This window comes from Bufo gargarizans, chromosome 7 (genome assembly GCF_014858855.1).
Source record: "Bufo gargarizans isolate SCDJY-AF-19 chromosome 7, ASM1485885v1, whole genome shotgun sequence".
NCBI classification, from domain to species: domain Eukaryota; kingdom Metazoa; phylum Chordata; class Amphibia; order Anura; family Bufonidae; genus Bufo; species Bufo gargarizans.
Window position 1 is genome coordinate 154,012,012 of NC_058086.1, and position 22,422 is coordinate 154,034,433.

The 22,422-nt window shown below is 41.9% G+C and overlaps 1 protein-coding gene across 1 annotated transcript in view; it reads left to right on the forward strand.

The window, feature by feature from the left end:
* LOC122944210 (calcium-activated chloride channel regulator 1-like) overlaps positions 1-22,422 on the forward strand; it is a 63,159-nt gene that overhangs the window by 21,469 nt on the left and 19,268 nt on the right. The window contains exons 6-8 of the mRNA XM_044302433.1: positions 5,343-5,567; positions 7,560-7,781; positions 19,932-20,202. Coding sequence (XP_044158368.1) covers positions 5,343-5,567; positions 7,560-7,781; positions 19,932-20,202 — 718 coding nt within the window. The remainder of the gene's footprint in view (positions 1-5,342; positions 5,568-7,559; positions 7,782-19,931; positions 20,203-22,422) is intronic.

A 22,422-nucleotide genomic window follows, 5' to 3' on the forward strand; every position in this document is an offset into this window, starting at 1 on the left:
ACATTGCAATAAAAGACTAAGTGGAATACTCTCTGATCTATGGTATTGGCAGCACCGGGCAAAGTACACTTTTATTGAATTTTAAAGGGCAGTGTCACATTACAAAAAAAAAACAACTCCTAAGAAGTCAGTGACAGATATTAGGATATTGCACTGCTGGGATCACTGAGCAATAAATTCAGTCTTTTCAGGAAATAGCTACATCTTTTGAAAGAACAAGCTTCTGTCAGAAGCAGTAAATGGTTTACTGCAAACAAGATGGCAGCACTGGCATCCATGGCCTCCATACTCCATGATAATTAGCTCATGTGCTATAGGGTACTATTAGTCTTCCAACCAGCAATGCTCAGTCCCTCAGGTAGCACTCTTTTGAGCTGACTACTGTGGTCCCATCACAACACCAGTCACAACACTCAAATACACAGTTATTCAGCAAATATACCAATATAGTACCCCAGACCTGGGGGGTAGCACAAATTGTATATTGTTGTGCATTTTGTATTTTATTGTTTGCTTCTGGCATAGTCCCAGCAAATAATGGTTGGTAAAGGTTGGCAAGGAACAGGGATTACCACTCTTCTTGGTAGTAGTGGGGTACTACAAATTGTATATCGTTGTGTATTATGTATTTTACTGTTTGTTTCTGGTCATAGTTCCAACACAAAAAAATCGGTTGGCAAAGGTTGGCAAGTAACATGGCTAATCACTCTGTCCCTCCCCTCTGGTAGAAGTCAGCTGGTCTTGCCCCCTGCCAAAAGGGGGAGTTCCTGTGTAGCTACAGAGAGAAGAAGAAGCTGACTGACAAGCTCCTGCTCCTGATACAGGATTCTTAAGTGAGAACTACTCCAATTGTCCTCAAGTTAAGCCTTGAGATTACAGACAGCAGTGTGAACTGCTACCATCAGCATTGAAGACATTGCTGCTAGGTGTGGGATTACAGCCTAGCCATCCATCACAAAACAACCACTAGGCCAGTATCACTTAAGAGTGGAATTGCCACCAACCAATCTGCCTCCATATCCTTACTGGCGCTAGAGAGGAACTGCACTTGAAGCTTGCTGCTGCTGTATATACTTCAGTACTACATTTCCACTGCAATGATCCTCAGGGAGCAATGGCCCGAGGGAGTTCACTGTGACACAGCACTTCATCAGGTCAACTACCACTCCTATCCTTTAAGCTGGCACCTCAAGGGGTTGCTGCACCAAGGCTTGACTTTGGAGGGAAACTCTGATCTATTTTAGGGTGCACCCTAACTTAGAGATGAGTGAATTTCTCAAAAATCTGATTCGGTAGGTACACCGAATATTTTCGCAAAAGATCTGTTTCGATCTGAATTTATTTGTGACAAATCACGTTAAAAAACATCTATTTCCTGGCTGCAGAAAGATTGTATAGTGGCGTAGAACACTGTGCCTTGCAGTAACACGAATAGGGAGTCTGCTTTGGTAATGAAACAATACTGAGAGTCAGTATGAAATGCAGATGACAGGTGTCACTCTTAGAATAACTGCATACTTCACTTATTTGGGCAGTCACAGGGCCAAACCTGACCAAATAACTCAAGTATGAACTCAGCCTTACAGGTCGATGTTAGCGCCAAGAAGAAGAGCACTCCTTTTACACCGTCGTCAGCTGATTCCACATAGATGCCTACAGAACCTTTTCTATTAAATGCTTATACAAATAGAGCCCCCCTGACAGAATGGAGAGGGTGTCAGCAGTAAGTTTGTGTTGACGTCACTGATTATTTTGCCCTTCCTCTGATCCATCAGAACAATAACCGCCAAAAAACGGATCCTGTCTGTTGAGCATCCGCCTTTACTCAGTACTTTGCTGGCTACCAGAGGAAGCGGCAGATGTCTCTTCCAGATCTTGGCTGGGCAGTAGTTGTTGACTGTCCTCTAGTAGCTTTTCCTCACTGAAAAGTGGAGCAGAGCCTACGGCATATAATACTTTTCGCACTGAGGAACTGAAAATGACAGAGGAAGGTTCAGGACAGGTGGGGGCACAGGGCCTGCTTCGGGCCATGCCAACTAAGCGTTGTGTCAGAGGAACCCACCGACTCTTGGCTGGGGATGTCTGATATCACTTGCGATGAAGTTGCTGGTCAAGACACGACCACTAGATGACACCAGGAGCTCAGGCCTCTTCTCACTGCGACTCCTGTTGCCACCCCCCCCTTCTTCTGCTGCTTGCGACAGAAACATTTTGTCCACTCCTGTTCCCTTTGAACAGTCTGTCTGACATACTGTATAATAAAATAATTAAATTAAAATAATACCCAAAAAGGCTGTAGTACAATGTTACTTTACCGCTGAACGAAAATTAAGATTTTTTTTTTCCTGATTAATCACAATTCAGGTCAATTAAGACATATTATGTTTCCTATTTCTACACCCCAAAATAAGAATAACAATCTCAATTCACCTCAGAACAGCTAATGGGACGTACATATGTTTCCTTTTTCTACACCACGCAAATGGCTGTAGTACAATGTAACTTCACTGCTGAATGCCAATTATGACATATATTTTTTCCTTTTTTTCCCTATTTCTACACACTAAAAAAAGAAATATAACAATCACAATTTACCGCAGAATGGCAATTAAGATGTATTCTTTTTCCTATTTCTACACCCCCAAATAAGAAATCTAACAATCACAATTCACTGCAGAATGGCTAATGAGACATAAGTATCTTTCCTATTAATACACCCCGTAAATGGCTGTAGTACAATGTAACTTCACCGCCTAACAGCACTTATGACATATATTTTTTATTTTCTTTTTTCTCTTAATACACCCTTCCAAAAAAAGTAAAACAATGTAAAGTCAATGCAGGACGGTTAATAGGATGTACGTATCTATCCTATTAATACACCCCATAAACGGCTGTATCACACAGATCTTGCACCCCAATCACATGCAAGGTTTGCTGGAATTAGTGACTTATCATATAGTGCAAACAACCTAAAAACAGCAGTCTAACTGCAATTTGGATCCCCAATTAGTGCAGCAAGGTGAAATTTAATAGCTACTATTACCCAGGCTGTACACTCTTCTATTAGACCCTGTTATCCTTTTATAGTGTAGATCAGGCATCCTCAAACTGCGGCCCTCCAGCTGTTGCAAAACTTCAACTCCCAGCATGCCCGAACAGCCTACAGGTATCAGCCTACAGCAGGGCATTGTGGGAGTTGTAGTTTTACAACAGCTGGAGGGCCGCAGTTTGAGGATGCCTGGTGTAGATTATGCCTCCCTATCCTTTTCCTACACCTTGACTAATTTTTCCCTGAACATGTAAATCGTTTTTTCAGCACAACAAAGTCTTTCCTAGCACTGTCCCTAGCGTCTGCTGATGTCTCTCCCTGCACTAAGCACACTGGAAAATGGCAGAATACAAAATGGCTGAGGTTATTTATAGGGCTGTAACATCACAGGGCTGGCTGGCTGCTGATCTGCTGCATGTATGGCATTGTGGGTGATCCCTCGTTCCCAGAGTTCTTTGCTCCATGTCCTAACACGTACAGCAGCCATTTTAGGAAAAAAGTTGATTCGTTGCCACAAAGCGTGAGGAAATTCGGATTCGGTGCAAATCGAATTTTTCCTCAAATTCGGATTGAATTCCACTTCGTCAACTTCGATTCGCTCATCTCTACCCTAGCCCATGTGAGCAACATGACACATGAACATCCCTGTGTCTTCACTGTGGCAACTGGAGCAGCCACAGAGGTCTTGCCAATCAACAGTATTTGGGCCCAAATTTACAATGCACTAGTGATGAGTGAATTTCTTGAAATTCCATCTGGATTCAATTCATCCAGATCGGTAAGGCAATTTAATCTGTGTCTGAATGAATGCAATCCAAATTGAAAGTTCTTCAATTGCCCTGACAAGTTGTATATTACATTCTGAGGTCTCCTATGTCTATATGTAACTCATTTTCAGCTAAAAATTATGTTTTTCAGTTTGTCTTTGACTTTATTAAAAATGTTGAGCCCCTTTCTCTGTACAGCCCTGAGTTTTTTTAGTAGCAGGATCTGAATTTTCACTCTGTTACGTCAGGCAGCTCAGATGACGGCTCCTTATCCTGATCTTAAAAACACTCATTATAGCTTAATTCTTATCTAACTTATAAGAATGTGTCTTAAATACATGTTTAAGATCTTTAAATAATTTAGAAATAAGGTTTATTAGATGATCGGCACAAAGTGAAAGTAAAAAGTACAATTTACATAGCTAGACAAACAGTAAACCCTTTGTGACAGAATCGCTCAATATTTGTAATAAAGACCAACTTAAAAAAATATCTTTAGATGTCATCATAAAAAATGCCCCTGAAGTTGCATATAGCCTATAATGTCAGGATATCATGAGTAATTTTAAAGTGACAGTGACGTATAAGGCTATGAGTAAAAGCATGGCTGCTGGTAGCAACAAACAGCCTGTTCAAAATCACACTGCATTGTAGGATTTTTTTTAATTAAAGAAAAACTAAAATAAAAATTATTGCTTCTTGGTCCCAAATGCCTGCTGGTTTGTAAACACACTGCTTGGGGTTTAGGCCGAATTTAACTTCTTTAGAATTCATTCGCTCATCTCTACCTAGCACCATGAATGGTCATGGTTGATTGGCAACTGGAGACCCACCCAAATCATCTGAGTTTGAGTATACAGGTGTGTGATACAGCACTCACAGAAACCCCAGGGCAATACTGTACTTCCACGTTCTTCCAATTTCATATAGAAGTTTTTCCTCATGTAATTACATTTGAAGGTATTGCTTCTAGGAGGTGAATACAGTGCTGTATAGAGGTACCATATGGCAACACCATACAGCAGAACACAGAGTAACTCCAGACCAAAAGCAACTGTGTACCACTGTACAGGTTCTTATATAGCAATATAGCTCTCCTTCCAAAAGCACAAGCATACCTAGATATCTGAGTGGAGCACATTTCATGTGGGTACAATTGATTTAGGTCTGAATTGATTTTTTTAAAATAAAAATTCAGTAAATTCAACAGAAAACGAATCTCAAAAAATCTGCTTGTCTCTATTTTAAATCACAAAATAGGCTTGACTCATATTAGTGATTCAAGGCTTCAGGAAATTATGGACGTTTCCCAGTAGACCAGTAAGTGATAAACACCATACGATGCGTCTGAGAATATTGACAATGTTGACAATGTCTGTAGAACTGAATTCCTACTAAAGTTTTTAGTACTTGCATTAGTACAAGTCATACTTTCTGCTATACTGTACATTGTATTAATGTATTAGTTTTGATATTAAAGTCCATACAAGAATATGTTTCCTAATTATCAATTCATTTTTCAGGTCACTGATTTCTGTGACTCCAATACCCACAACACCGAGGCTCCAAATCTACAAAACAGAATGTGCAATTTCCGCAGTACATGGGATGTTATCAAGGACTCAACAGATATAAGTTCCAGTCCTCCAAGACCAGACTTCAGTCCTCCAGTCCCATCCTTTACTCTGATGCAGTATAGAGACAGAGGGATTACTGTAGTCCGTGATGTATCTGAAAGCATGATAATGGTGGGTTCTAGGATAATCCACCCCTTGTAGGGAGGCAACAAGAAACCGATCTTGAAGCAGTTTACTCCCATACACAATGGGGAGAGCTGAGAACCACCGGCCAGACTTCTCTTGTGGCCACTTCTCTTCCCTGAAAACAAAAGGATTGGGTAATCCAAGGTGCCCAATACTTCTTTCCCTTGCTGTTTGCTATGGGGGTAGACAGGAGGCTCCCAGACACATTACATGGCTGGTGCCACCAAAATTGGTGTTGTCGGCTTATGTTAATCTACTGTCATTAATCCAGCCATAGGATAGACTTTGAGATTTCATGGTAGTGGGGATTCACCCCAATTACTAGACTTAAATCTGTATGCTAATTCTAGAAATGGGTGCAAATGTTCTATATGCTATTTAAAAATGTTTCCTATGGGAACTGCTTACCAGGATTTCAGCTCTCTGGGCGCAGATTAGGAACATACCACCAATGGAGCCATCTAGTGACAAGTTCCCAAGTGGCTCGGGTAGGTTATACTTGACATATACATTTACTCCAGTGCAGAATCTACATATAGGTGGCAGCACCCGGTTTTGAGTGGTTTTGCAGTGATAGTTTTGGTAGATAGTGAGGATAGCATTCTGTTTTATTACGTATTTGTGTCTATCAGCCAGATGCAGTACTGGCTAGTTTTATCCCGCAGCACGATCAACTGTACTTTGCTATTTGTTTCATAATAAACGCCATGGTCAGAATGCAGCTGATCAATTGGTGGATGAGACAGACGACATGCTAGATAATTCAATCAACATGCCAGAATAAGGCTAGTTTCACATTTACGGTACAGCATTCCAGCAGGCTGTTCCGCCAGAGATCCGTCATTGCAGGATGTTACCGGAATGTCCGCTGGCCCCATTAACTATAGTGGGGTCTGGTGGAGATTCGGACGCTACCTAGCAAATATGCCGGGATTCGGACAGAAAAAAAAAATGCGGCACTCAACTGTTTTTCTCTGGCCAATACTTAGAAGGCCAGAAGGCTGTATAGCAAATGTGAATGAAGTCTTAACAGAAATATCAGGGATGGATTATAAAAAGGTAAAACAACATAAGCTTGTAAATTGCAGCTGAATGGCCTACTTGATCATGCCAAACATTTGCATAAATGCAAACTGGCAGATCACATTTTTGAAAGATGGCAGACTGCTCTATATTGTGCCATTCCTCTGTTATTTCTACTAGAAGTTTATGAATGAATTACCAGAAGCTTGCAGTAAAGGTATCGATGGGTGCTACCAGAACAGTCTGACACTAGCAGCACTGATAGGACAGTGAGACCCACTGGTTACTGGTAAAACTCTGCTGGCAATTTATTTGTAAATTTTTAGCAGGAATAATACAGGAATGGCACAACACAGTCATAAGAATAGATGCTCCAGAATTGGTAATACATGTGGAATGCAAGTAGTTACTAAAATAGACAATCCTTCATGCTGAAGCTGCCTTCCTATCAGAGTGCCTGCCCTTACTGCTGTGGCTCTGCTGTAGCTCTTACCCTGTAATTGCTAAAGCTTCTAACAGAAGATATGGCTGGTGGCAGTTGAAGGGTGAAACTGAGCATGTAGGCCACCTAAACAGAGAAATAAATAAATAAAATAAAAACAGCAGATGGCGCTATTCAGATATATTTTATTGAATAACTCAGTGGCTATACTACATTTTAACTACATGCAATTACAAAAAGAATATCTAGGACAACCACTTTAACCCCTTAAAGAGGTTTCTGTCTGGTTTTGCTGTCATTTATTGTATGTGCCTCTAAAGCCTTAGAACAGTGGTTACCCAATGTTTTTGGTCAATACAGTTATTTATTATAAATTGATTAAAGTTTAGACCATTAGACATGTGAATCAAGTTATATTAAATAACTGTATTCTGGGTATTTTCTCAGATCTCTCTCTCCAAATCCACTGATATTATTTTTACTTTTCCAATATTTTCTCCTTATTGTACTAGCTGGAGAGCACGGATCTAGACCTGAAACCGAGAGCATGTTTGAATGGTACCATCTTCATTGACAGAACAGTGGGGAACGACACCTCATTTATGGTCACCTGGCAGACAGCTATACCAGATATTCATTTACAAGATCCAGAGGGAATCATTTATACTCAAGCACAATTCAGCAGCACTGCCACTTCAAAACTGTCTACACTTCAGCTGTCGGGAACAGCAAAGGTAATGGATGATGGATAAATCAGTGAATGTCAAAGCTGTGAGAAGGTGCATCTAGGGAGGCATTTATGGCTGACATGTTCATAGGCTGCAAAAGCCTTGCTAAGGTTGCACTATTCTCTGGTTTACAACATAATGTACTCCTTTTTTAACAATTTTAGCTTCTTTCACATGTGCGGCTGTCCTCTCCAGCAGGCTTTTCCAGCATAGAATACTGGGAATCAGGCAGACAAAAACCATTGCTTGCAGTGGTTTTTGTCTGGTCGAATCCAGGCACATTTACAGGGTAGCGGCTGGATCCCCGCTGGACCTCCTTATAGTCAATGGGACCAGAGGGCATTGCGGTAATATCTGCCAATGCCAGATCTGGAGAACGCTGGTGTTGGTGTTTACTTCGATTTGGCTGGTCAGTAGAAAAAGACTGAAAAGTCCTAGAATACTGTATATGACATAGCCACAAGAAAGATACCGGATTTACAGTTAAAGGGGTTGTCAGTCTTAGGCAACTTTCACACTAGCGTTTTTGCTGGATCCAGCTTCCGTTACTCATAATACAACCATCTGCATCCATTATGAACGGATCCGGTTGTATTATCTTTAACATAGCCAAGACGCATCCGTCATGAACACCATTGAAAGTCAATGGAGGATGAGTCCGTTTTCTATTATGTCAGAGAAAACGGATCCGTCCCCATTGTGGGTCATGACGGCTCCATCTTGCTCCGCATCCCAGGACGGAAAGCAAACCGCAGCATGCTGTGGTTTGCTCTCTGGTATGAGAACAGAACGGAATGCATTTTGGAGCCTTCCGTTCTGTTCAGTTACGTTTTGTCCCCATTGACAATGCATGGGGACAAAATGGAAACATTTTAACGGAAGCGTGTGGAAGTGGCCTTAGAAAACCCATTTCAAAGTGCACCGTTATGCATTTTGAAGGAGATCCCTCATTTCAGATCCCATCAATTAAGAGGTGCAGAGAGAACCCACAAAGAGAGTCTCCATCTCTGGAGGACCCATCATGTCTATGTATTTCATGGACAGCGCATTCATTGCAATAGGCATCAAGTAATGTTTCAATTCCCTGTTGTGATACTGTAAAGGAAAGAAACACTTGCCATATTATCTCGGGATTCCAGCTATCTGAAAACATGTAATTAATGTGCATTTGGGGGCCCTTCTCATAAAAAGGATCTGTATTTCTCTATTAAAATCCACAATTCTTCCTAAAGGTCATTTAATCTATACATTTTCTATAGACCGGGCCATAAATGTTGTAACCACAAAACTATTTCCCTTTTTAAAAGATAAAGGTATGGGAAAGGACAAGATGTCCTCAGTTTGGCTTACTCATATCTATACACAGGTTCAGATAAGGTATTTCCTGCTATAATTAAGACTCAATGACGTGCTAGGGCTTGTCTAGATGGATCTCACTTCAATCAATCAATTATAGGGTCTGCTGTTACTCTCCTTTAGAATATTTAACCAATTCAACACCTGCCTATTTTCCCTATCTGGAAACTGTTGAATTATCTTTAGTACATAGACGGCACTTTATGTTCTATGTTTAGTTGTAAGTCTTGTTTTGTTTTTTCTTTTTGTATAAAATGGCATCTGTCGGCAGATTTGTACCTATGACACTGGCTGACCTGTTACATGTGCGCTTGGCAGCTGAAGGCATCTGTGTTGGTCCCATGTTCATATGTGCCCGCATTGTTGAGAAAAGTCATGTTTTAATATATGCAAATGAGCCTCTAGGAGCAACGGGGGCGTTGCCATTACACCTAGAGGCTCTGCTCTCAGGGCCGGTTCTAGGTGAAATGGGGCCCTGGGGCGGAAAACAATAAGGCCCCCCCCCCCCCACATGACACTTGCTGACTTTAACGTCACTTGGCAGCAGCACATCTCTCCTCCCCCCCCCCCCCCCCCCAATGCACATTTCTCCAGTCCAACTGTCCAAACAGAACCAGGGCGGGCTAGTACACTGGCACAGGTGAGATGGTGTCTGGGGTGGATCCGATCCAGTTTAATCAACCAACCTACCAGACTGGGATGGATCCCGATCCAGTTTAATCAACCAACCAGTTACTGGTAGGTTGGTTGATTAAACTGGATTGGATCCATCACAGGCACCATCTCACCCGTCCCAGTGCCAGTGTACTAGCCTGCACTGGTTCTGTTTGGACAGTTGGACTGGAGAAATATGCATTGGGGGGGCAGTTACTGCCTTACTGGTAGTACCAGTAACTGCCCCCCCCAATGCACATTTCTCTAGTCCAACTGACTCCAAACACAAACAGAACCAGGGCCGCAGGGCGGGCTAGTAGTACACTGGGACGGCCCAGACAGGTGAGATGGTGCCTGGGACTAAGTAAGTGAATGGGAAACTGGGAATGGATGGATCATGGATCCAATCCAGTTTAATTAACAACAATATAACCAACCTACCAGACAGTAACTGGTCTGTGACTGTGTTCTGTAGACTGTACACTATTTGGAAGTCAGTGGAACTTGGCTGGCTGCCTTCTGTGGGCGGCGGGCCTTCCCTGGCGCTGGCAGAGTCAGACTGGGCTGTGGCTGGCTGGCTGCCAATGGCGCTTGCTCCTTCTTCAAGACCAAGTTCTCTGCTCTGGGGGGCGGAGCCTGTAAAAACGTCAGCCAGACGCGAGACGTGCCTGCCTGTGCCGTGCATGCCATTCCAGTCTCGAATCTCTTAAAGAGACAGGCAGCGCAGCGCAGGGGGCCCCTCCAGTCCAGTTTAATTACACTACTCCGTCTCCAGACCGGACCGCCCGGGACTCCTGCAGGGTTTTCATTAGCACTGTCTGCAGACAGTGCAGCACCGCCACACACTCCTGTCCGTCCCACACAGAATAGAATTATAGATAGTAGTTGCGGGCCGGCGCTGGGGGCCCCTAAGGAGTCGGGGGCCTGGGGGGAATTGCCCCCCCCCCCCTTGCCTCTATGGAAGCGTCGGCCCTGTCTGCTCTCTCTGTAACTGCTGTGCTCTTTCTACTTTGACAGGGCCAGGCAGTATACATGTGATCACACCTGGCCCTGACTTGTCCTTACGTCAATCAAAGTGCAGAATTCTTGATATTTTTAATTTTCCATGTCAATATCTATATTTAGACCAAAAACATAAAATTCGGACGTTTTTACACTTTGCCACTAAGCCAAATAATAGGCACCACTTCTCTGTACAGATCACTTTACTGCAGTTACCTGCTTATCTGTCATTCTAATCCTACCTGTACTGATATCACCTCTGTGTATAGATAAAACAGGATCCACCGTTCACAGTAGGTGATATCACAGCTTATCTCCTCCCTCTTGGCCTCTGCACAGGTCACAGAGCGTGCCTAGAAAACTCTCCCATAGAAGTCAATGAGGTCACCTCCTGTCCATTGTGCCATAAAGCAATTTTCTTAAAGCTTTCTAAATGCTGTTAAGAACAGCCGAGACAATATGGCCGCCCCCATAATCATGTTCAGAAAATAGAATAAAAAAATCTGTAATCAGAAAATAAAAACAAATTAGAAGAAAAGGAGATGTGTCACTTTTTGGTTTTAAATGGCAGATACAATTTTTGGGGACACATTTCCTTTAAGCTGGCTGTGTACATTATATGTGTGTTGTCCGAAACCACAGATTTCAGAGGATTGGGTGGCCATCTAATGTGTGTGGCGGACTCTTCCACAATGGTTGTGTGGGGAGGTTAGAATTGGGCGTGTTGGCTTCAATTACCCCCATCCCCATTAGTGGGAGGGAAAGCTGCTGCCAGACTCTCCCACTCACTATATATCAGGGATCAGCAACCTCCGGCACTCCAGCTGTTCTGAAATACAACTCCCAGAATCCTACTTTTCACTTCTATGGCAGTTACAAGAACAGCCAAGTAGGTGGACATGCTGGGAGTTGTAGTTTCCCAGCAGCTGGAGTGCCGCTGATCCCTGCTACATATGCTCGATCTGTATGGGAGGATCGGGAGAGATAGATGTCTCATGTGTATAGACAGATTTTAGTGTTGAGTGAATCGAAGTATCCGAAGTGGACTTTGATCCGAATCTCACAAAAAATGTAATTCCCCATGAAGCCGTACTTCCTCGCACTTCATGGTACCTAATCAATTTTTCATAATATGGTGGCTGAAAATGGAGAATAAAAAAGGACCACCCCGAAGACATCACAGCGCACGGCCAGCATGATCACGTGGTGACGTGTTCACGCTCGCCGCAGGTCCTTTGGCAGGTTTTCTTCAATCAAGATGGGATACGCCCTCTCCACAATCAAGTGGATGAGGTGAGTATAATTTTGCTTTTCTAACACCGGATTAATCCCTAAAGAAATAAATAAGGGTCTCAGATGCCGCGATCAGTGTTGAATGCGGCATCTGAGGGGTGAAATGACGAGGGGCAGCGCGACCACTGTTCCCCATAATTGCGCCCACTCCATGCAATGAAAAGCGATTAGTGACAAAGCAATTCGTCAAAAATCAGATTTCTTCACGAAGTTCAAATTTTTAAAAAACTTCGCTCATCTCTATCAGATTTATCGTACAGAGCCTGAGCTATACATACCTAAATGCAAATTGCCAGACGTGGGGTTAAAGTTTTGAAGCCCACGCCTGCTGAATAGTGGATGCAGCTTTGGGCAACAATACAGACTCTAACAAGTACATGGTACATGATGTAATACTTTTTGCAAAGTTAATCATCTGTTCCCGTATTGTAGAGGACGTCTATAAATGTACTATAAAATGCTGTTCAAAGCCAAACATATGCTTTAAGGCTCATATAAAATAGGGTCTGGTATCAAGCAAGCTGAAGCAAGTGAGCGCCATGGGGAATGCTGTAACTGATTTGACCTATGTTGCAAAAAAATTTGCAAAGTCAATATAAATAGCCCTAAACATGCAGATACACATTGCTGTATGGAATGTAGACATCATGATCCTTCATGATCCACACCTCCAAAACCACTTAGCCTGGTACTGAAAACAAGGTGCACTGTCTTCTGCTATGCACCAAAATTCCCCAGATATTCGGCTGTTCTCATGAACTAACCGTGGTCATAGAGGAAGATTGTGCTCATTTATAGACACAAGGCTTCCTCAGTGAAACTCCTGAAGATGGAGCTAATACAGGCCAAGCGGGGTCCAGTCTCAAAATTAACTGAAGGAGAAAGGTCTATTGTTTCCCTGCATTTCAAACATAATTGAATCATTTGCAGCTTTAGGCCTCTTTCACACGACCGTTTTTTTTTTCCGTTTTGCGGGCCGTTTTTTGCGGTCCGTATACGGTCCGTATACGGAACCATTCATTTCAATGGTTCCGCAAAAAAAACGGAATGTACTCCGTGTGCATTCCGTTTCCGTATTTCCGTTTTTCCGTTCCGTTTAAAGATAGAACATGTCCTATATTTGGCCGCAAATCACGTTCCGTGGCTCCATTAAAGTCTATGGGTCCGCAAAAAAACGGAATGCATACGGAAATGCATCCGTATGTCTTCCGTATCCGTTCCGTTTTTTGCGGAACCATCTATTGAAAATGTTATGCCCAGCCCAATTTTTAATATGAAATTACTGTATACTGTATTTGCCATACGGAAAAACGGAACGGAACAACGGAACGGAAACGGAACCACAACGGAAGCAAAAAACGGAACAACGGATCCGTGAAAAACGGACCGCAAAACACTGAAATGGACATACTGTCGTGTGAAAGAGGCCTTATAGGAAGGCCTGACCCATACTAAATGTGGGGTATTCATCCTGCTGCTCCATAGATATGGCGCTGCAAGGCTGCTAACAAATATGCACCACAATTTAATCCACACCCTGATTCTACGTACCTTAACCTCTTAATAACTCAGCGATTCCCCCCCCCCCCTTTTTACTCTTTACCTTCCGTTCACACAGCAATATGAGGCTTGCTTTTTGAGGGACAAGTTGTACTTCTTAGGCCTCTTTCACACTACCGTTTTTTTTTTTTTTTTTTCAGTTTTGCGGGCCGTTTTTTGCGTTCCGTATACGGAACCATTCATTTCAATGGTTCCGCAAAAAAAACCTGAATGTACTCCGTATGTATTCCATTTTTCCTTTCCGTTGAAAGATAGAACATGTCCTATTATTGCCCGCAAATCACATTCCGTGGCTCCATTCAAGTCAATGGGTCCACACAAAAAATGGAACACATACGGAAATGCATCCGTATGTCTTCCGTATCCGTTCCGTTTATGCGGAACCATCTATTGAAAATGTTATGCCCAGCCCAATTTTTTCTATGTAATTACTGTATACTGTATATGCCATATGGAAAAACGGAACGGAAAAACAGAATTGAGACCAAAAAAAACGGAACAACGGATCCGCAAAACACTGAAATAGCCATACGGTAGTGTGAAAGAGGCCTTAATAGCAACATTAAATATTGTAGTTTTAACCTGGAAAAAACATCCAAATGGGGTGGTAGCATTCTCTATGTGATAAAACTAATCTGCTATCTTCATTTTCCAGGTCAGTTTTTTTCTTCGCATGCCATTTTCTGACCCTTTTTTATATTTAGGTCTACAGAGCTGCTGATTTTTTGCAGGGCAATCTGTAGTTTTTACTGATACCATTTTGGAGTGTGTATGACTTTTTCATCACTTTTTATTCAGGTGAAGCAATGAAAAAAACGTGAATCATCCATTTTTATATTTTTTTTAATAACATCCTTCATTAAGCAGAATAAATGCATATATATTTTAATAGTATGGGCATCTTGGGACATGGTGTTGTCTATAATCTTTATTTTTTCATTGTTTATTTATATTTTTATCAGCAGGGGTCCGACATCTGGCACCCCTGCCGATCAGCTGTTTGAAGAGGAGGCGGCACTCCATGCAAGTGCTACTTCCTCTTTATTACACTGCCTGTCATCTCAGAAGTGAGTATAATTACAAATACTCGCTAAATTAACTTAAATGTATTGAGTACTTGTAATTGCACTATGCCACTGCTGAAAAGGAGATGACGTGCAGTGTAATAAAGAGGAAACAGTGCTTGCATGGAGAGCTACCTCCTCTTCAAAAGCTGATAGACGGGGGTTCGATACCCTGCACCCCTACCAATCAGGAGTCCGGAGAGGATGATTATATTAAGGGCACTGGCCGGAAGACAAATAAACTCTTTGCATTACATAAAAATTTTATATTTTTAATTAGGGTACTTTGCAAAAATGTATAGTTCAACAATTAATATTTGACTTCACTGGACAACCGAGTTAAATACACTAAAAATGAATACACTGTGTGAAGGCGTCCCAATGATTTGGAATACTATTACTATGTATTACAAAACATGATAAACCTTTATAAATTATACAGTAATAAGCCCCCCTACTAGAACTAGTAAAATATATTAGTTTTCATTTAACAAATATAAATAGTCTCCCAAGACATGACACTTTTCTGTGTAGAGCTTTAACTGTTACCGTTACACCACATGGCGAATAAAGTTTTAGAACACAAACTATGGTAGAATTTTTGTAGTGGGAGTCATAGGTTTTCCAAAATTGTGCCTCTGAAAAATACAAACTGTTCTGCGGGGGGGGGGGGTCGCTTTGCACAGATTTTTATTGTTTCTTCCTAAATGCAAAATTAAGCAACTTTCTATATAGTCTTCATTAAAAATGCCCTCTCATCTAGCTGCTGTACAGTCTGTGCAACTCCTTCACTGTGCTGCTGCCTCTGACATGCAGTAGAGTCCACAGCACATTGTTTCTATCTCCTGTGGGCTCAGGTTTGAGGTTAATTGACTATGGCATCTGAGGAGTTAAATGTGTGTGATTGGCACTATTGCCGATTATGGACAATGCCTCCAGGTGTCTGCTTTGTAAAACTTCAGGCACCCAGCGGCTATGGCATCCACTCAGCTCCATCTAGCTGCCCTCTCATCTAGCTGCTGTACAGTCTGTGCAACTTCTTCGCTGTGCTGCTGCCTCTGACATGCAGTAGAGTCCACACTCTGTGCGACTCCTTCACTGTGCTGCTGCCTCTGACATGCAGTAGAGTCCACACTCTGTGCAACTCCTTCACTGTGCTGCTGCCTCTGACATGCAGTAGAGTCCACAGTCTGTGCGACTCCTTCACTGTGCTGCTGCCTCTGACATGCAGTAGAGTCCACACTCTGTGCGACTCCTTCACTGTGCTGCTGCCTCTGACATGCAGTAGAGTCCACACTCTGTGCGACTCCTTCACTGTGCTGCTGCCTCTGACATGCAGTAGAGTCCACAGTCTGTGCAACTCCTTCACTGTGCTGCTGCCTCTGACATGCAGTAGAGTCCACACTCTGTACTGTGCTGCTGCCTCTGACATGCAGTAGAGTCCACAGTCTGTGCGACTCCTTCACTGTGCTGCTGCCTCTGACATGCAGTAGAGTCCACACTCTGTGCGACTCCTTCACTGTGCTGCTGCCTCTGACATGCAGTAGAGTCCACACTCTGTGCAACTCCTTCACTGTGCTGCTGCCTCTGACATGCAGTAGAGTCCACAGTCTGTGCGACTCCTTCACTGTGCTGCTGCCTCTGACATGCAGTAGAGTCCACACTCTGTGCGACTCCTTCACTGTGCTGCTGCCTCTGACATGCAGTAGAGTCCACACTCTGTGCAACTCCTTCACTGTGCTGCTGCCTCTGACATGCAGTAGAGTCCACACTCTGTGCGACTCCTTCACTGTGCTGCTGCTTTTAACATGCAGTAGAGTCCACAGCACACTGTTTCTATCTCCTGTGGGCTCAGGTTTGAGGTTAATTGACTATGGCATCTGAGGAGTTAAATGTGTGTGATTGGCACTATTGCCGATTATGGACAATGCCTCCAGGTGTCTGCTGTGTAAAATTGCAGGCACCCAGCGGCTATGGCATCCACTCAGCTCCAGAGTTAACAACATGCACACAAGGCGCAAGTTGTTAAGGGGTTAAAGAGGACCTGTCAACTTTCCTGATATTTTTGTTTTAGTACTTGTAGTTTTAGTACTTGTATACGTTAACAATTCTGGAGCATCTTTTCTTATATCTCTATATTGTTCCGTCCCACAGTTATTGATTCTAGAAGCTTGTTACTGAATCTGCAACTGGGTGTTACTACTTGGAATAAAGAATCCATTTTCCCACAGCCTCTAAAGTTATTTGGTTTTGAATCAGAATCAGGAAATATTCTTGCCACTTTTTTCAATAGGTCCAGAAGTGAAATGGAGAAACCACTGCACATAAAATAGGTCTTACTGTATTTTGTAGACCCATATTCGGTTGGGGACAGATTCTTCACCAGAGTGGTCAGGGCCAGGCTGTGTTTCTTTTCATAATTTTTCCTACTTGCCCTATTTTTCTTCCATGTAAGCGGAGTACCTGCCCTGAAAAGAGGGACTCCTCTGAAAAAAAGCCCCCAATCTAGAATTCCCTAGAGCAGTCCCTATAAATCAACCTGTGCCAACGCTGCTTGTGTTGTAAAGTGGAAAAGCTAACAAACTGAAAAGAATGGCGTGGTATTAAACAGGCAGGAAGTGCTCTAACCCTAATGCAGTTGTGCATATATAAACAGAGGAGCAGATCCTGCACTTGTGACTCGTTGCTAATGGCGATCCCCAGCAAAAATGCATACAGTGGAGGATGCCCGCAGCGGACCAAAAGTACCACAATAGACATCCTACACAAGATAGCAATTATGTGGATGTGATAATCAATATAACAATATAATAATAGCAAAGACAGGTGCACTCTGCAGGCTTACTGTTAGGACCCAAGCTACTTGAGAAACCTTGGCGTGGTGCTCGGGCTCAGACATGTCCTCCTAGTAGGATATGTTGGCTAATCTCTCAATTTTATCATCAGTTTGAGGGTTTGGTAAGTCCGCAGTGTGCACCTGTCTTTGCTATTATTATAAAGTGGAAAAGCTCTAATAAAAAATCCTATTGTCCCTAAGTGTTTCAACTGGGTTGTGGAGTCCATAAACTAATAGAAGGTCCAGACAAATGGGCTGAAGTATTATATACTAAGGAACACAGTTATTAAGACCAGCATTTTAGATGCCGGTCTTAATAAACCCCTCCGCTGGTGGTGGATCCTCCAGAGCTATGAAGAGGCTCCGGCCTCTACATAACTTTGGCGCATCCTCTGTCAGATCTACATGTAAGACAGCTTCCTAGCTGTTTTAAATTTAGACCTTTTTCTACGCCTAAAACAGGCGTAGAAAATGATAAATGGGATGGACCTGCCAGCTCATTACCTTCCCTGCCCACACCACACCCACTTTTTTAGACCTGGCGTGAATGGGGAGAAGTCACAGATTGTGGCACAACTAATCGTTCTGCTGCAATCTGCTCCTGAAATATGCCTAGTTTAGGAGTATTTCAGATTGATAAATAACCCCCTAAGATTCTCCAAAATAGTACTTTGGTGCATCCATTGTCCTCTACATATTAGGCTAACCAGCTTGTTCCTTTAGCCTATTTTTATGGTCTTTACTGAGTATTTTATTTCCTTGGAATAAAAGTTAGGTTTTTGTTTGTGTTTCTCTATAGAGGCAGTTTTGCCCAGTTGTGTTGTCCTCCGAATAAAAACAAGAGAAATGAGCCCAACCCTACTGGATTTAGATTTTTATTTTTTTTTATGATTCTTTAATATCCCCCCCACATACATTTCTTAAGAAAAAAAGAAACTTGGCAGTAGTGATGAGCGGAAGGGGCAATATTCGAATTTGCGATATTTTGAGAATATTTGGGCGAATTTCGAGAATTTGCGATCATTTTCTTGATTGCAAAAATCGGCAATGTAATATTCGCGTAATGCGTGCGCAATACAGACGTGGGTCACTTTTGCTAAATTTTTCAAGCTGCTAGAAGTTTCCTGAGACTGGAGAAAATGGTTGGCACGGCAGAACATTACAATAGCTATATATGCAGATAGAGTGCTCCAATATATTTTGCGATTGCGCAAATCGGCAATTAATGATGCGCTTATTTTGGCGCAATATGTGCAAGTTCACATTTTAGCAGGTCTGACTACATATTACTGATTGGTGCACTAAGTAATGTGGTGAACTTGTGACATCCCAGCACTATGTATGTAGCATGTATGTATGGACAGCAGAACCTATCACACTACCTAACACCCTGCAGTGGAGCCTCAGCTACACTATATCAGGATCTAACCTACACTGACTATCTCCCACTAACTATCTGTATTATATATAAGCTATCTAACTATCTATCTAATGTAATGACACAGCAAAGCACAGAGCACAGCAATGACACTGCTACCTCTCAGAACTTAATAAAACTACAGAAAATGGCTGCTGGGGAGGTTCTTATATAGTAAGGGGTAGGCAACTTTCCTATTGGTTGCTAGGGATGTTGCTAAGCTCAGACAAAGACATTGCAGCCTTCTCATTGGCCCACAAGCAAAAAGCAATCTAGAATATTCGCGAATACGAATATATAGCACTATATTCTAAATCTTCGCGAATTCTCTAAGTGGCTATATTCGCGCGCAACACTACTTGGCAGTAACCTAACTATTTCTCATGTGGTCTTTCCCAAATATCTATATAATTGTTTTGTTTTTTGTTTTTTAATTTCCCCATTGACCAAAAATGACTTCAAGCCTTTTGTTTTTCCACCATTGATGGAAGCTCCCTATTTCTAAACCTGGTACAAACAAGTGATTACCAAATCTACTCATAGCAATGGATACTTCTTCTATAATAATATATTTTTATTTATTTTTTACAAAAAATCTAAAGAAATCTCAAAAAAGGTGCCTCAGCCAAGTGTTTACTTGAAGGTTTTACTCTACAACACATCATCGCCTCCCAACTGTAAGGTCACCTCCTGTTCATAATAAATTAACTATGGTGGAATTACTTTTTTATGCATTCCACAATAAAAATAAAAAAACATATATCGTAAATGCTAACAGAAGATTAGCAAATTTCCTGCAGTTCTTCGCATGAGAATGGATTAGTCGTTATTGGGTTAGAAGAACAATTATATAGATATGAAGCTTTTCAGGTCTCCTTAGACAATGTTCTCATAAACTTTCTTGAATCATACCTAATACCTTTAGAATAGAAAGGAACCTGCTTTAACATGATGTAATGGCTGTTTGCTTGCAGAGAGGACGCTGGGATTACGGACTTTGTAACCCTCTTACATCAAACCAAGTTGTTGGCATTACCGCAAAGTCCAAAGCAGCAGACAACAATGTGCCACCAATTATCGCCAGTTGCCATATGAACAGTAATACAAATGATTACCCAAAACCCATGGTTATCTATGCATCTCTAAGCCAAGGTCTGGTGCCTGTGACTGGAGCAAAAGTCACTGCTATGATCGAATCAGAGAGTGGAACGTTGGTGACTACAGAGCTTTTGGATAATGGAGCAGGTACAAAATGACATTTAAATGAATTATTAATGGCCTTATTACAGCTCTGTACAAACTGAGATGTATGGAATCATAAAAGGGCACCTATAGACCTCATTCCTAGGAAAGCCTCAATGTTAGCCTCCTAGAAATGAATGCAAGAACTGACTTATTCTCCATTCTGCAGATGCTATGGGATCTAGTGAATCTAATTGGGGTGATATGATCTAACTGCCAACAGTGGTGGAAGCTGATGGGGGCACATTTTATTTTCAGGGAGTGCCTCTTTAATTGTCAGAAAAGTGCCGATTGACTAGGACAGTCTTTATGATGTGATGCATTGCAGCCTCAACAGACTAGTTGGTGGCAGGGGAGCAGTTTACAAAGCCTTATCTATGTATACAAGATATAGCAGGGGTACTATACAACCTGGGGTCTGGGAGACAAATATGACCCGCAATGCTATTTTGTTTGGCCCCATCCATCTCATCGCAGACATATTTGTCTGTGTCTGCTGGCTGGTCACATGTATTTTCCAAGATCCGAAGTTTAGAATTTGATCTGAAGTTTAGGAAAAATTCAGTTCGCAACAAATTCGAATTTCTTTGCGCTTGTTGGAAAATAATTCGTTTTTTTCCTAAAATGGCAGCTACACTTAAAAAGTGAAAGCAAGAAGTCTGGGAACACGAGATCACTCATAATCCATGCAGACAGCCTATCAGCAGCTAGCCAGCCCCTGTGATCTCACAGCCCTATGAAAGCCTCATCCCATGCAGTGTCAGCTATTTTACTGTGAGCTGTTCATAGGGAGAGATGTGAGAAGTGCTAGAGACAGTGTTCAAGAAGCCTTTAATTGTGGACTATTGGATAGGGAGACTGCAGGGACAATGCACAGACAGTGTAGGGAGATGGTAGGGAGAGCTTTTACACACTGTAGGGTGAGCATAGGGAGATTTCAGGGACAGTGCAGGCTCAGTAATCTGAAGCAGAAGGGATCCACAGGAGACAGTCCACTTTGCATCAATCATTGTGTAGGCTATTTAATTGAAATGTGTTCTCCTTGTTTAATAGATACGCAATTCCATTAGGCCTTGATTCTCCAATTGCGGTGAATGACCTGTCTAATTTAACTGTTATTGGGTTTCCCACCATATTTAATATATAAGCAATTCTATTAAGCCTTGATTCTGAAATTGGGCTCAATTAGCTGTCTAATTTAACTGTTATTGGGGTGCCCACATAGCTAAGCAATTCTATTAGGCCTTGATTCTCAAATTGAGGTGAATAAGCTGTGTAATATTACTGTTATTGGGGTGTCCACCTTGTTTAATAGATAAGCAATTCCATCAGGCCTTGATTCTCAAATAGAGGTGAATAAGATGTATACTGTAATACTACTGTTATTGGGGTGTCCACCTTGTTTAATAGATAAGCAATTCCATTAGGCCTTGATTCTCAAATTGGGGTGATACTCTTGTCTCATTCTCTTGTTTGTGGTGTGTCCACATTGGTATTTAACCATTTCTGTTAGCCAAACAGTTACTGTTATTTAGTATTACAGAGCGTTTATATTTAACACCCTGTAGGCAGTGCAAATAAATTGATTCTTCGCACAGCAGAATTGCCCACAAGTTGATCATTGTTTTTTGTCGGAAAAATTCTTCTTTTATCTAAAAAGTAATTATTTTAGGTAAAAAATCTGTCTTTTACCAAATAAATTAGTCTGCTCCAGTATTACAATCCTTCGATCCATATGAGCAGGTAACCTGCACCTGTCAGCAAAGGGTAGTCACACAGAGATCCCTTCAGTACAGTGGGTGTGCAGCCCCAGACATGTAAGAGCATCACAGAACGGTTAGTGCTGAACACCACTTAGCCATCCAGCAAATTGGAAATGAAACGGCTGGGGTCAAATACCTTCTTGTATTAGTGTTAAATTGAGATGGGCCAAACTTGCTTGATGGATCAAACATGGCAGCTGGATTTTTGCCATACGGGAGATTTGCCGTTGGTTATCGGAATAAACCAGACAAATTTCTCCATCCCACTCAACCACAATTCATCATAGCTAATATGTTTGTTTAGCAAAAAAATGCAATCTTCTATGGTTGGAACCTACAACGGCATTACCAGACAAATCGCTCCACCCAAATTCACAATTTCTTGCTACTACCTTCTGTTATGGAAAATTTTATTCAGTGTCACTCAACTTTTTTATTTATTGCGATTCATGATGAATTA